This window comes from Boeremia exigua (assembly GCF_020726555.1).
Source record: "Boeremia exigua strain MPI-SDFR-AT-0100 chromosome Unknown C7974scaffold_1, whole genome shotgun sequence".
Taxonomy (NCBI): domain Eukaryota; kingdom Fungi; phylum Ascomycota; class Dothideomycetes; order Pleosporales; family Didymellaceae; genus Boeremia; species Boeremia exigua.
In genome coordinates, this window is record NW_025763518.1 from 2,300,505 (window position 1) to 2,314,038 (window position 13,534).

Sequence of the window (13,534 nt, forward strand, 5' to 3'; positions counted from 1 at the left end):
TCGAGGAAGACCACAAACAATGGGTCGGTATGATGTAATTCCATGCTGAAAGTTGTCGAAGCTTGTGCTCACGGACGTCTCAAGGCCGGCTACAGGGCCGGCAGAGAAATTTGCCTCGCCTTATGATCGGGCAACATGAGTAGAAGCCGGCAGCATACCCTGATTCTCACGTTCCACACCCCGCGCTTTTCCATTAATGGAGGCCCATGGGCACAGCTCCTTGAACACTCCATCTCCAGACAGCCCTCGCTGCAGCGGAGTCAGCCTTGAAAGCGGGTGACGAGGTGGGCCAACAACGTGAGGCTCTGCGGTTCGGCCGTCGGACAGTCTTGTTGGGATGCGTATGCCGAGTATCTCACGATCGCCTCAACAGGCCGTGCGTCACAGTGGAGCAACTTCACAGTGGTTGGCTGTGAGCGCCGATCTTGACCGAGGAACGGCAAAGTAGCGCCCGCAGAGCCTCATGACGTTGCATCGCTAGTGGTCAGCCGCCTGCGCAAGGAACAACGATGCCGAGGTGCAGGAAGAAAATTCTTCGTAGTCTCGAAAAAGAGGGCCATGGTGGAGCGACCTCTGCTAGTTTCGCGTGCAATCTCTGTCCTCAGGACAAAACTCGGGCGTTACCAGCAGCCGAAGAGGGCCCGTAGAACGTGTCTCTCGTTCGAAAAATGGGGTGATGGTCGCAAATTCCAGAAGGGCTCGTGGTGGGACTGTCGCGTGTTTGCTGCATGCTCTGTTAGCGGGGATGTGCATAGCATAAGGAGGAGAGAAAGGCTGGGGGTGAGAACCAGATCGGCTTACCATGATGTTCACTCTACCGCACGCCCAAGCCTGGCGGCATGCCGTTTGACGACGAGCCACAGTAGCTTGCGACGAAGAGCCCACGCAGATACCGCAGCCTGCGACATGCTGTGCAATGTAGAAAATTCGAGACTCGGAAATCTGCGCTGCCCCGTGGGGGCCCTCTTATACTTGTGCTCCGGACTGCATTACTCCGGACTGTGGAGGAAATCCCCAGACCAAGGGGCTATCCACCAATCAGCGGTCGGTGTGAGTAAGAGGTCATGGTTCGGGATGCCTTTTCCAAGACGTTATGCGGACGTGAGTCGTGACATGGCGGTTGGATTACCAAGATCAGCATAGTTGAATCGCATAAACGGCACCGATGCCTGGATACACGTGAATGATTCGGATGGCTGAGATTTGCAGACTCGGAAATTATGAAAAAACGACGGACGCCATATCGATGGACGTGTACCTAGAATGAGCTGTTGTAGTACGTTCATCAGTGACTGCGGATTGCCTCAAACACAGCCTGAGGCAAGTGTGGGAATATGCGTCTCGAGTTTTTACATTGTGCGTTTACTTCCACTTCGCGGAGGAAAGCGGAGGAGTGTGGAGAAGTGAGGACGTGGAGACTCCCCGTGGATAACAAACTAATCTCTTTTGGGTTAGCACTGTCAAAGCACATGGCCAGGCCACCCAGAGCGCTGGACAAGACTTCTTCCAGCAACGCTTACATGCAGCCAACAATACACCTGCTTTGGCTCAGTTTCTTGATTACTATCGTTGGTAGAGCGTGCAGAACTCCCCTGAGCACTCTTTGAACAATGGTATCTCGGTACTTAGTTAGGTACCGAGGTACTCGCATACATGAGTTCCCGAGGTCTACTCAGGCATTCTATACGTTGAGAGATGTTGCAGGGAGATTGTCATTACACATAGCTAAGACTTTGTGTGGGTAATACCCGCAGAGCCTCCCCACCAGCCGTCTCATTCAGCCGCCTTTGATTCCTGACACCAGTTATTGTCCATAATGGGGAACCGTTCCGACACTGGAAACGGACGGGGCCGCCGCAGGAAGATTTGCGGATAGAACCTTAGTAATGCCGGTGTTAGCTGGATGAGGTGAAAGGAGTTTTGACCTAAGTAAAAACGTCATTACAGATCTCAGAACACGTTCTGCTCGCAGTAAAGCGCTCTACCTAAAGGCAGTCTCACATGTATACCCTTCCGTCGATGACAGACCTGTTCTGTGACGGTTTGACGCCAAGGTGCAAGGAATGGATTTGAAAAACATTCAGCGGGATTCACATTTGGACCAAGACAACATATAATTATCGGGAACTGTCGAATGGCGTAGATCTTGAAACGAGAGTAGGTGAATTACGGGTGACAATAAGCATGATGTTTCGTGGGGATGAAGCGTGGAGACCGCAAGTTCCAGCTATATCTGCGAGTGTTAAACACATCTTATCCAATGCTTGTATGGACTTGATAAGCCTGGACAAGGTGGTACTGCTAGCTTTGTACAGGAGCGAAGAGGCCGTAAGTCGTACATTCGTGTATGGTGTATATACTAGTGAAAGACTCCAGCCACCCATGCTCTTCTCCAGGACAGCAAAACCAACACCCAGTCTTCAGACGCCGACGCTATGGAACACCAGAAATTGCGTAAAAATCCGAACCTGCTCGATGTCACACACATTCGTAAGATCATCTATACCCTCTCATCTCAACAACATCCCTTTCCCTAACCAAAGGACTGCCCTCTCGCGGCGGCGCAGGGAGCGACAACCTCCGTTTATCAACCACCGCCGTCTCTCTCAAATCGATTTCGCGCTCTAGCTCATCGACATCGTGAAACGTGCCCACGTGCTTGACCAAGCTCTCCACGTTGCGGCATATCGCATCCACGTCCCTGTTCTTACTGCAGATGACGCATGCATACTCGCCGTCGGGCGTGTGACATTTCACTGCGAACCGCTGCCCGAGCCTGAACTCGCGCGTCTCCATGATGTCGGTTTCGAAACCCCCTTCGATGACAGTGATGGGCGTTCGTTTCCCGATCATCCAGAAGTCTTCGCCTGTGACGTCGAGCTGGAGTCCGCACGCGGGACACACGCAGCTTCCTCCGGGCGCCATGGACGCTGCGAGTGGTTTGTTGGGGATGTATTGGAGATCGAGGCTGTACCGGCAGTAGAGCGTGTCTGGGGTGTCGATGAGACTTTGCGATGAGCGTTTGGGCGGGGCGGCGATGGAGCGTTGCGGGGAGGGCGAGCGGTTCGAGGAGCCTGACGAAAGGCGTAATTGTTGGTCCTGGAGAGCTTTGAGGGAGCCTTCGCGAGCGGCATTGGAGGCCGCGACCAATTTTGCCATGTCGCCGCGGGTCAATTGGCGGTCACTGTACAGAGCGTCTTGCAGAACAGTTATGACAGTCTGTTGGAGGCTGATGATTTGGGCTTGCAGTTGATTCTCGGTAATTGCTAGATGAATATCAGTATGCTGTTTAGTCGAGCGTGGCAGATTGAGACGTACCGTCGCCACGTGCGAAACGATTCCCGTGTCGCCCGTACATGTCATCGTACATCCTTTGGATCATCATGCCGTTCCTCTCAAAACTTTCACCAACGTCGTCGCGGTAATCATCACGGTATCCGATTCTGCGCCCACCCCCGCCTCCGCCCCCCCGCTCACCACCGCCGTTCTTCAGGCGATCAATCTCCTCTTGTCTCTTATCGGCCTTCTTTTGCGCCTCTTCGAACTGATTGCGCAACTGTTTAATGTCGTCGTCCTGCTTCGTGTCTCGCGTTTTCTGCTTGTGCGCCTCTCGTCGATCATGCACACGTTCCCATAGTCCCATAGACGCCGTGAATGTGCCCACCAGCGTCGACGCCAGGGTGGCGCAGATGAAGGTTTTCTGGAAACCGGGGTAAGCATCGCCTGTGGGTGGCTGAATCATAGGCAGAAATTCTCCGCCGGCCGGGCCTTTACCTTTAGGTTCTTTTCTTCGATCCATGATGCGTAGTTCATGACCGCAACAGAAGTTGTGGTACTGAGTACGATGTATGATACACGGGAAGAGGTGGAGGTCTAAGGTGCGCCGGCGGCGGGGTGTCAAGAGACAAAAGCGCTGGCTGGGTATATATAAAAGACAACGAAGCACGAAGGTTTAGGCGCCCAGAGGGAATGACTCGCACTTCAAATGCACCCTCACGTAGTTGGTTACACTGGCAAAACGTGTGATGTTGTGACTGGAGAGGAGAAGAGAAGGTGTATAGTTCAGACAGATGACGCTCGGCCCGGAGCGAGTCGTGCGCGGGCCCCATGATTGATCGCCCGAGCGGGAGAAAGATGGCGTTTGATTGCTGCGTATTTCGCGCATAACTGAGATGGCTGCCGCTATGCTGACCGCAAGTCTGGCATCGTGTGCTGCCGCTGGCATGTCGCGAAGGAAGGAGCGCTGTGACGTCATGGCCCAAACCAGCTCTGGCTAGATTGGTGGGGTTGGCGCGCGATAGCCACCAGCCTCCGCATATTCCCGCCGTTCGCGAACTGGTATCCGGCCATTCACGATATTTGATGCTGGGGTAGTCGAGCGTGGCATGATTAATGTTGACCGGAATAAACACTCATATTCCTCACACCACTCAGAGGTATCAATATCTTCCAGACACTTGGACTACCGCAATTCCCGATGGAAAGTCCCGCGAGATCGACATCAAATCACGGTGTAGGAAGTTCGTCATCGTTGCGCAGCGGTGCTGTCGCGTTGCACTTGTATACTCCTGTCGGTCTCACGTCAATCTGACAGCTCGTGCAGAACGGTTTTCATGCTTCCTATTGTTTTCTGACTAGGTGTCGTTCAGATGTAACACAGTTCAACCACCCTATCATAAGCACTGTCTGCAAGCCCTTCTAAGCAGCAGTTGGCTCCACCAAATTGCCAGTAGCAGTAGCGACACAAGCACACACGGCTGAACCAGATGCCTGGACCTGGAGGGCAGTAGCAATGCCACAGTTGCTGATGACGCAGCCTTGAGCCGAGGCCTGAATGACCGAAGAGCTGGCGCAGCGGCAGCGGTAGTCACCGCCAGTGCAGCCTGCAGCAGAGGCGGCGGAGGAGATGCAAGGAACCTGTTATACTGTGAGAATGGCTGAAACGCAAGTGGACAGGTTGGGTGATGGTTCAAGGGGACTTGGGATTGACATACACCACAAGTTGGGACTCTGGAGGCGACTGGGTCACAGGCTGTCTGCGCAGTGGCAGAGGAGGCGAACATGAGGGCGATGGTGGCGAGAATCGTGGAAGTCTTCATGGTCACAAAAGGTATGGTGAATAGGTTCCGAGTGCAGTTGAGATGCTGATGATGTGATCTATCCGCTGCATTGCGTTCAACTTATATATTTTAACATTTCTCGTCGGACTACGCTTTGCTCTGTCTGTCGTTTCTCAAAGAAGCCTGTTGTCCGACACGTTACTCCACTCGACTCTTCTCCTCCCAATGATTCTGATCGACAACCACTGTCACAAGACGACACTTCAAGCTCGGCTTGTCGGTGAGGCGACGAGAATCCGGATGGTGGTGAGGGGAACCCTCTGTAGCCATATTGAACGCCCTATAATAAACGGACTATCGATCACTACATGACGGTTGAAAGACCGGACCAGTACGGGTAGGGAGCGTTGTCCAGTCGCAAAAGCCTACGTTGAATAGCGGGTAGTCTTCTCAACCCTGTTACAAGCTATGAGCCATGCCGGGTCCTTGCATCGCGTTCTTGGAGCAATGCGGGGAAGCCTTGATTTCCCCAGATTAACGGAAGAGGCGCTCGCTTCAGGAAGGTCCCGACGTGCCACGAGAAGGCGACTGTCAGGGGATGACAAGGCGAAATGGCCGAGGGCATGTGAAGGTGAGGGGCTACAGCTTGGATACTTCCTTGGACCATCTGTTCAAGCGTGAAACATCGTAATGCAACAATGGCGCATCGTGCTGTCACTGCTTGCTGGGTCGAGGTTGCCGGGATGTTCACCGCAATTTGTGAAATGTGACGAAGCTGTCGATCACAGTATTGCGTGCCTGCATTGCTTGGGCCGTTGACCAACTCTTTCTTTATTCCAGCGCTAGAATGCTGCAGTACCGGAGTGTCACTGCAAAGGAGATGATGGTTTCCATGTGCACGTAATTGGTGGCGGTGCTCGGTTCGAACAGTGGCTAGAGGGAGTCGCCGATAACGGCGGTCGCGTTAGAGGTGTGTGGAAGACATCAGGGGGAGCAGTTCTATAGGGAAACTGCTAGTTTGCTATACACAGTAGCCAGTCATACCTGTGGTAGCTAGCAGCAATGGCAGCACTGCAGCAGTTTCCCTTGTAGGTAGTGGCGTGACGAGGCTCAAGCTGGCGCCACAGCAATGACGGAGTCGAGATGGCGGCGACGCGGGGCACGCCAACCCCACTCCTGCTATCGCGCGCGAAGGCGTGTTCGGACGAATCGCGCAGTGGATTGCTAATCACTGCCGTTGCGCGCGCACTTGGATGCTCTGTGCTGCATAGAGACCAGAAGTTCTGCTGGTGTGAGCTCTGCGACCACTTCGTAGACACTCGAACAGCTGCACAAGGCGCTCAGCATGGCAGACGTCAAGAACAGCGAGCGGGGCATCCGCATCGCGATAGACGTAGGTACAGAGTGCCTTTCAAAATGTAGCAGCACTGACAGTCCAGCGCGGGGGAACCTTCACCGATTGCGTGGGCAATCCCGGGTCAGGCAAGATGGAAGACGACGTTGTCATCAAGCTGTTGTCGGTCGATCCTGCGAACTACGACGATGCACCGCTCGAAGGCATCCGCCGGTTGCTCGAGCGCTTCACGGGCGCCAGCATCCCGCGCGGGCAGCCGCTCGACACGACTAAGATCGAGAGCATACGTATGGGCACCACCGTGGCCACCAACGCGCTATTGGAGCGCAAGGGCGAAGCTATGGCTATGGTCGTAACTAAGGGTTTCAAGGACTGCCTAGAGATTGGCAACCAGAGCCGACCCAACATCTTTGCTCTGGACATCCGTAAGCCTGAGGTGCTGTACAAGCGCGTGGTCGAGATTGACGAGCGCGTGACGCTCGAAGATTACGCTGAGGACCCAACGCGCCACCAGACAGACGCCAAGACTATCGACGAGGCAGCCGCCGATGCCGACTTGGTCAAAGGCTTGTCTGGCGAGACGGTGCGTATCTTGCAACGTCCGCAGGAGGATGCTATCAGGAGGCAGCTGAAAGACGTCTTCGATAGCGGCATCAAGAGCATCGCTGTGTGTCTAATGCACGGTTATACGTACCCTCACCACGAAGCTCTGGTGGGGAAGATTGCCCAGGAGATTGGTTTCGAGCACGTCAGTCTGAGCCACGCCCTGATGCCCATGATCAAACTTGTGCCGCGTGCGACTTCAGCCTGCGCAGATGCTTACCTCACCCCTGCCATTCGCAAGTACATTGACGGTTTCTCAAAAGGCTTCGAGGGCGGGCTAGGCTCAGAAAGCGTCAAGCGTGAAAGTGGTGCCAAGGGCGCCCGATGCGAGTTCATGCAGTCTGATGGCGGCCTTGTAGATGTTGACATCTTCTCGGGGCTGAAGGCGATCCTGTCTGGCCCAGCTGGAGGAGTTGTCGGGTACGCGCTGACCTCTTACGACCCAGAGACCAAGACACCTGTCATTGGCTTCGACATGGGTGGTACGAGTACCGACGTAAGCAGGTACGGCGCGGGACGCTACGACCACGTCTTCGAGACCACCACCGCTGGTGTTACAATCCAGTCACCTCAGCTTGATATCAATACGGTGGCGGCAGGAGGAGGCTCGCGACTGTTTTGGAAGAATGGCTTGTTTGTCGTTGGCCCTGAGTCTGCTAGTGCCCATCCCGGTCCAGCATGTTACCGCAAGGGTGGTCCACTCACCATCACCGATGCCAACCTGTTCTTGGGCCGTTTGTTACCTGACTTTTTTCCCAAGATCTTCGGCAAGAACGAAGATGAGGGCCTTGATGCAGACGCTAGTGAGATTCTGTTTAAACAGCTCGCTGATCAAATCAACAAAGAGGTAGCAGGGGGAAACAAGGAGAAAGAGATGTCACTGGACGACATTGCCAATGGATTTATCAAGATTGCTAATGAGACCATGACGCGCCCAATCCGCAGCTTGACTGAAGCTCGGGGACACGACACATCGAAGCACAGACTGGCGACATTTGGAGGAGCCGGTGGCCAACACGCTGTCGCTATCGCTGAAGCTCTAGGCATAACGCAGATTCTCGTTCACAGGTACTCTTCGGTTCTATCAGCATACGGCATGGCTTTAGCAGATGTTGTGGACGAGCGACAGGAACCGGAGTCAACAGTATGGTCGGACGACAACACGGTACGACAATACCTACAGAAAAAGATGGGAGATTTGAAAGCGAAGTCTACGGAGACGCTGAGGTCCCAAGGCTTTGATGAGGGTAGCATACATTTCGAGGAGTACCTCAATCTCCGTTACCGAGGTACTGAGTCTGCTCTCATGATTGTGAAGCCAACGAAGGCAGAAGCTGAAAAGGATTTTGGTGGTGATGACTGGGCATTCGGCCAAGCGTTCATCAAACAGCACGAGCAAGAGTTTGGTTTTACCCTACCCGATCGTGATATCATTGTCGATGATGTGCGTGCTCGCGGAATCGGAAAGACTTTCGAGGGTCTTGAGAAGACTGTTGACCAGCAGCTCAAGGAAATTTTGCCTAAGGATCTATCCAAAGACGAGAAACGATATGACACGCGCAAGGTCTTCTTCGAGGGCGGACGACAAGATACCTCTGTCTACAAATTAGAGGATCTTGAAGTTGGCGACCGCATCAAGGGCCCAGCAATCATTGCGGATGGAACGCAGACTATTGTTGTCACGCCTGGCGCGGCGGCGCTGGTCATTCACACACACGTTGTGATCAACATTGGCGAAAGCGATGGGTCGGAAAAGCAGATCAGCACGAAGGAAGTCGATCCGATCATGCTCAGTATCTTCGCGCATCGATTCATGGCCATTGCTGAGCAGATGGGCCGCGCCTTGCAAAAGACGAGTGTATCGACAAACGTCAAAGAGCGTCTTGACTACTCCTGTGCGTTGTTTGACGCTGATGGCGGACTTGTAGCGAATGGTAAGTTGTACGAACGTTGCGAAAGGCCTCTCTGACACCATACAGCGCCACATCTGCCCGTACATCTCGGCAGCATGTCGACTTGCGTACGCAAACAAGCCGCTATCTGGAAAGGAAAACTCAAGAAGGGCGACGTTCTCGTGTCTAACCACCCAATGTTTGGTGGAACCCATTTACCAGACATCACAGTCATCACACCTGCTTTCAGCGGCGACAACATCATCTTCTATGTTGCTTCTCGGGCTCATCACGCAGATATTGGCGGTATCCTACCTGGTTCGATGCCTCCTTCCTCGAAAGAGCTGTATCAAGAAGGTGCTGCCATCAAGAGCGAAAAGCTTGTGTCTGAAGGTCACTTCAATGAAGAGCGCATTATTGAGTTGCTTTCAGTAGAGCCCGCTCAGTATCCAGGATGCTCCGGCACTCGCTGCCTCAGTGATAATTTAAACGACTTGAAGGCTCAGATCGCAGCAAACCAAAAAGGCATCAATTTGATCAGCACGTTGATGTCTGATTATGGCGAGGAAGTAGTCAAGTTCTACATGACCAACATCCAAGCTAACGCCGAATCCTCTGTGCGCCAACTGCTGAAGCAAGTTTACAAGCGCTTTGAGGGTCAAGATCTCTCTGCTGAAGAGTTCATGGACGACGGCTCTCCGATCAGGCTCAAAGTGACCATCGATCCTGAAAAGGGCGAGGCCGTTTTCGACTTCAGCGGCACAGGCCCCGAGGTCTACGGCAACATTAACGCACCTGAAGCTGTAACCTACAGCGCGATTATCTACTGTCTCCGCTGTTTGATAAGCGAAGATATCCCGTTGAACCAGGGCTGCTTGAAGCCTATCCACGTCCTCATTCCCAAGAAGTCATTCTTGTCGCCGTCCGACAACGCAGCTGTGGTTGGTGGCAACGTCCTTACCTCGCAGCGCGTCACAGACGTTGTGCTCAAGGCATTCAAAGCATGTGCCGCATCTCAGGGTGACACAAATAATCTGACATTCGGCTTCGGTGGGCTCTCAGGCGGTGAAGACGGCGGCGCTCGGAAGGAGACAAAGGGATTCGGCTACTACGAGACCATTGCTGGTGGCTCAGGTGCAGGCCCGACCTGGAATGGCACGAACGGTGTACACACGCACATGACCAACACGCGCATCACCGACTCCGAAGTCTTCGAGCGTCGATACCCCGTGCTGCTACGCGAGTTTTCACTGCGCCAAGGCAGTGCCGGAAAGGGCATGCACATCGGTGGCGAAGGCGTGATTCGCGACATCGAATTCCGTATTCCTGTCCAAGTCTCTATCTTGAGTGAGAGGAGAGTGTACCATCCTTACGGCATGGAAGGCGGTGGCGAGGCTGCGTGCGGGCTGAACATCTGGGCGCGCAAAGTGAACCGCAAGAACATCGACAAGAATAGCGATTCTAAGAAGACTAGTGAGGGTTCCAATGCGGATACTGCTGATATTCAGGAGATCAACGTGAAGGATGCCGAACAAAAGGATGTGGAGTATCGCTTCATCAACCTGGGTGCAAAGAACACCGCAAGTATGCAGCCTGGTGAGCGCATCATCATTCACACCCCAGGCGGTGGTGGTTGGGGAAAAGAAGGGGAGGAAAGTAGGGTTGAAGACAAGAAGGATCCGAAGGCGGCCTGGAGAGGCGGCAGTGTTGCTGAGAGACAAGCGACTGGGGAGGCGTCTGCGTAAGAAACGCTCAATCCGATCCACCATACCAAGAAGCAAGACTTTAGTCAACGATACGTATTCACGAGTCATCGCTACCCGAACCTTGTCCAGTGAATCACTCACAACGTCACAGTGTGCTTAACATTTGATACAAAAAATTCATTACTCGAAAAACAGACTACCCATTCCCATCGTAGAAACAATCCAACACGATCTTATCAAAACAGAGGTGTACAACATTGTATGCAAATCAAAAACATCGCTGACCACCACAGCGCACTACCCATCGCGTCGCCTACAACATCTCATCCTCTTCATCCCTGGCGGAGCTTCGGTAGTTGCGGAAGGCCGATGCATTGTTCGCCTGAGGCGCAGATGCCGCAGCATTGTTCGCAGCAGGATTCGACGCACCGTTCCAAGCATTGTTTGCAGTAGTATTCGGTGCCTGATTCGCCACTCCCGCAGACCCAGCAGTGCTCGCTCTCGCCCTGTGCACGCGCGGCACCTCGTCCGGAAGCCTCAAGTACGCGTCGTCAATTGCCGGTGAACCCGGCGCGTCCGCCATAACCACCTCCTCGCCGCCCGCGACAAGCACCACCACCCCGCCCGTCCCCCACCGCTGGCTCACCGGGAACCGCGCCCCGTCGACGCGGAACCCGTCCGTGGGAATCACGGGCGCTATGCGGCGCTCCACGAACGCACGTGCCCACGTGGAGTAGTGCTTGAAGCGCTCGAGATCGATGCCGAAGGAGGCCGTATCTGCGCCGTTGAAGGCGAGGCAGGATACGAAGAAGGTGGCGCTGAGGCGGATGTAGATGTCGCTGTCTGTGGCCATGCGGTGGAGCAGTTCTTTTACGTTGGCTAGGGTGCCGGTGTTGTGTTCGTGGGCCGCGGTGGAGGTTTTTAGGGCTTCGTTTTCGCGTTTTTGAGAGGCTTGATCTTGGAGGAGACTGTCTCTTGAGGTTCTCAATTCATTAATATCGGTTTGGAAAGATTGTATCTGGCGCTCATGGGATGCTTTTTCCTGGTGGAGTTTGTCGATGACGGTTTGCATCTCGGTGATGGTGGTCTCATGGGTGCAGGCGGGGACGGGCTGGCTGGGAGCATATTGGTTGGCAGCATCTTGGTTGGGAGCGGCCTGAGTGCGAGGGTTTCGGTTTTGGAGGTTGGCGATATGATTATTGAGGGCACTAGTCTCTGCGGCGTGTTGCCTATTGATGCGGACCACTTCAGCGGTGTGCTGCTCCTGGATGCGTTCCACATGGTCCCTGTGTTGCTGGCGGATGCTAGCTCTTTTGTCTTTGTGTTGCTGGCGGATTTCAGTTATCTCGGCCTCCTTTTCGCGGCTCAGTCTTTCTCGTTGCACGACGCCGGGCTTAGTTGATAGCTCTCTCAAAGCGTCGTCTAGTTCGCGTTGCAAGTTCTTGTTACTTGCGATCAAGGCTGTCTTTTCGTCGGCAATCTTTTGGGCCCGATTTTTGTAACGCAAAGCCCGTGCTGTTGCAGCGTCTATGTCCTCGTGCGTGCATCGAGCGGGGGGAGGGGGCCGAGCCTCGGGATCCCTGGCCTGTTGCTGTGGGGCGGCGATCGTCTCATCCAATTCCTCTGGGTAATTGAGTAAGTTATCGATCAGCCGTTCAACAGGTTCCCAATAAATTCTAAGGTCGGGAGCTACACGCCGAAGGTTTTCGAGAGCTGCGAGCCGCAGGTTTTCGAGGGTATGTGGTGACCGCAGGTGTGTTATGTATGTGGCTAAGAGCATCCAGAAGAGTGTGTGGGACATCCAGTGGGGCAATAGGAAGTTATATTCGAGGAAGTTAAGGCAGAACGAGATAGTGGTTGTGGATATCCTATTCAGCATATGGATGGCAGAGCTGACGATAGTATTGACAGCTTCGGTGTATGTATTTTCATAAGTGGTAGCGCAGACTGCTGCGGAGACACTGACTACGCTGTATACAAAGGCGACAGCCAATGCGGCCAGCGAAAGATAAGACCACATGCTTAGCGTTAAGTTTATTGACAGATGAGTTGCGGTTGTTTCGTATGAGAGTTCAGATGAGACGAGGGAGGAAGCAATAAGTACACTGAGTAAAAGACACATGTTGAGGCGGTTATGTGGTAACAGTGTCGTGTAGGTGAAGCATTGTGAGTTAGGTATTCTCGACAAAGTCACGGCCCCAACAACGTGCGGACCCAACATTATAACGACATAGCAATCATAGCTATATACGTGTATGTTGGTGAGCAGCCGTTGCTATTATGCATGAATACATATACTGTCGTTCCATAGCTACAGTGCTCGATTGCGTCTGTGTTGTGCCGCTAGTAGACTACAAGAGGCCATACACAAGCAGAAAACATCGTTCAGATTGCTTTCATTGTTCGTCCCCAAGTATCCCCAGCAAGCCATCACGAAAAATCAAAGACAGACACAAACACCATAGAAAAACACCAAAGTCGTTTCAGCCCAACAGAATCACTCCAGCCCAGCTACCGCTTGCTAACCACCCCTCGCCCCCTAAGGGTCGACCGACACGCCGCAACCAGCGTCTACACACCGTGCAACAAATTCAGTCCCTTCGACCTCGTCGCCAGCCCCGCCGACCTGAATCCGCCCCCGATCCCTGGAACACGGCTCAGATGCCTCCTGTATATGGGGCGCTGCAGGAACAACTTGCGGTCCAGACTGTCGACAATTGCCATCTGATGCAGTACCTTTCGCTGGTACATGTGCATCTAGATCTTGTCGTCGAGGACATTGGCCAGTTCTGCCAGACCGTAGACGTAGGGCCGTAGCGTCAGGTGAAGGAAGCTGAAAGCTCGAGCTTCTGGCGCTCTTCGTAGTTCCATTGTTCGTCAGTGTTGCGGTGCTGGGCTCGCGAGTATCTGTCTTTCGCC

General features: G+C 53.7%; 3 protein-coding genes across 3 annotated transcripts; 1 reads left to right on the forward strand and 2 right to left on the reverse strand.

The window, feature by feature from the left end:
- Positions 1-2,496: 2,496 nt before the first annotated feature.
- On the reverse strand, positions 2,497-3,742 carry C7974DRAFT_299114 (uncharacterized protein; the record flags this gene model as incomplete). The annotated part of the gene is made up of 2 exons (XM_046137728.1): positions 2,497-3,266; positions 3,319-3,742. 2 exons carry the CDS (start codon positions 3,740-3,742, stop codon positions 2,497-2,499), a joined length of 1,194 nt encoding a protein of 397 aa, XP_046003062.1.
- Positions 3,743-6,235: 2,493 nt separating this feature from the next.
- Positions 6,236-10,791, forward strand: C7974DRAFT_18485 (Hydantoinase B/oxoprolinase-domain-containing protein). Its single transcript, XM_046136455.1, has 3 exons — positions 6,236-6,453; positions 6,500-8,951; positions 8,997-10,791. Exons 1-3 carry the CDS (start codon positions 6,406-6,408, stop codon positions 10,652-10,654), a joined length of 4,158 nt encoding a protein of 1,385 aa, XP_046003063.1. The 5' UTR covers positions 6,236-6,405; the 3' UTR covers positions 10,655-10,791.
- A 137-nt stretch (positions 10,792-10,928) lies between these two features.
- On the reverse strand, positions 10,929-12,737 carry C7974DRAFT_371453 (uncharacterized protein; the record flags this gene model as incomplete). The annotated part of the gene is made up of 1 exon (XM_046140018.1): positions 10,929-12,737. One exon carries the CDS (start codon positions 12,735-12,737, stop codon positions 10,929-10,931), a length of 1,809 nt encoding a protein of 602 aa, XP_046003064.1.
- Between the last annotated feature and the right edge of the window lie 797 nt (positions 12,738-13,534).

Excerpts from the sequence above, each read along its gene's own strand:
- C7974DRAFT_18485 (XM_046136455.1), top strand. The coding sequence starts at position 6,406 with ATGGCAGACGTCAAGAACAGCGAGCGGGGCATCCGCATCGCGATAGAC. Across the intron at positions 6,454-6,499 it reads GCATCCGCATCGCGATAGAC|CGCGGGGGAACCTTCACCGA; the intron begins GTAGGTACAGAG and ends CTGACAGTCCAG. Across the intron at positions 8,952-8,996 it reads TGGCGGACTTGTAGCGAATG|CGCCACATCTGCCCGTACAT; the intron begins GTAAGTTGTACG and ends GACACCATACAG.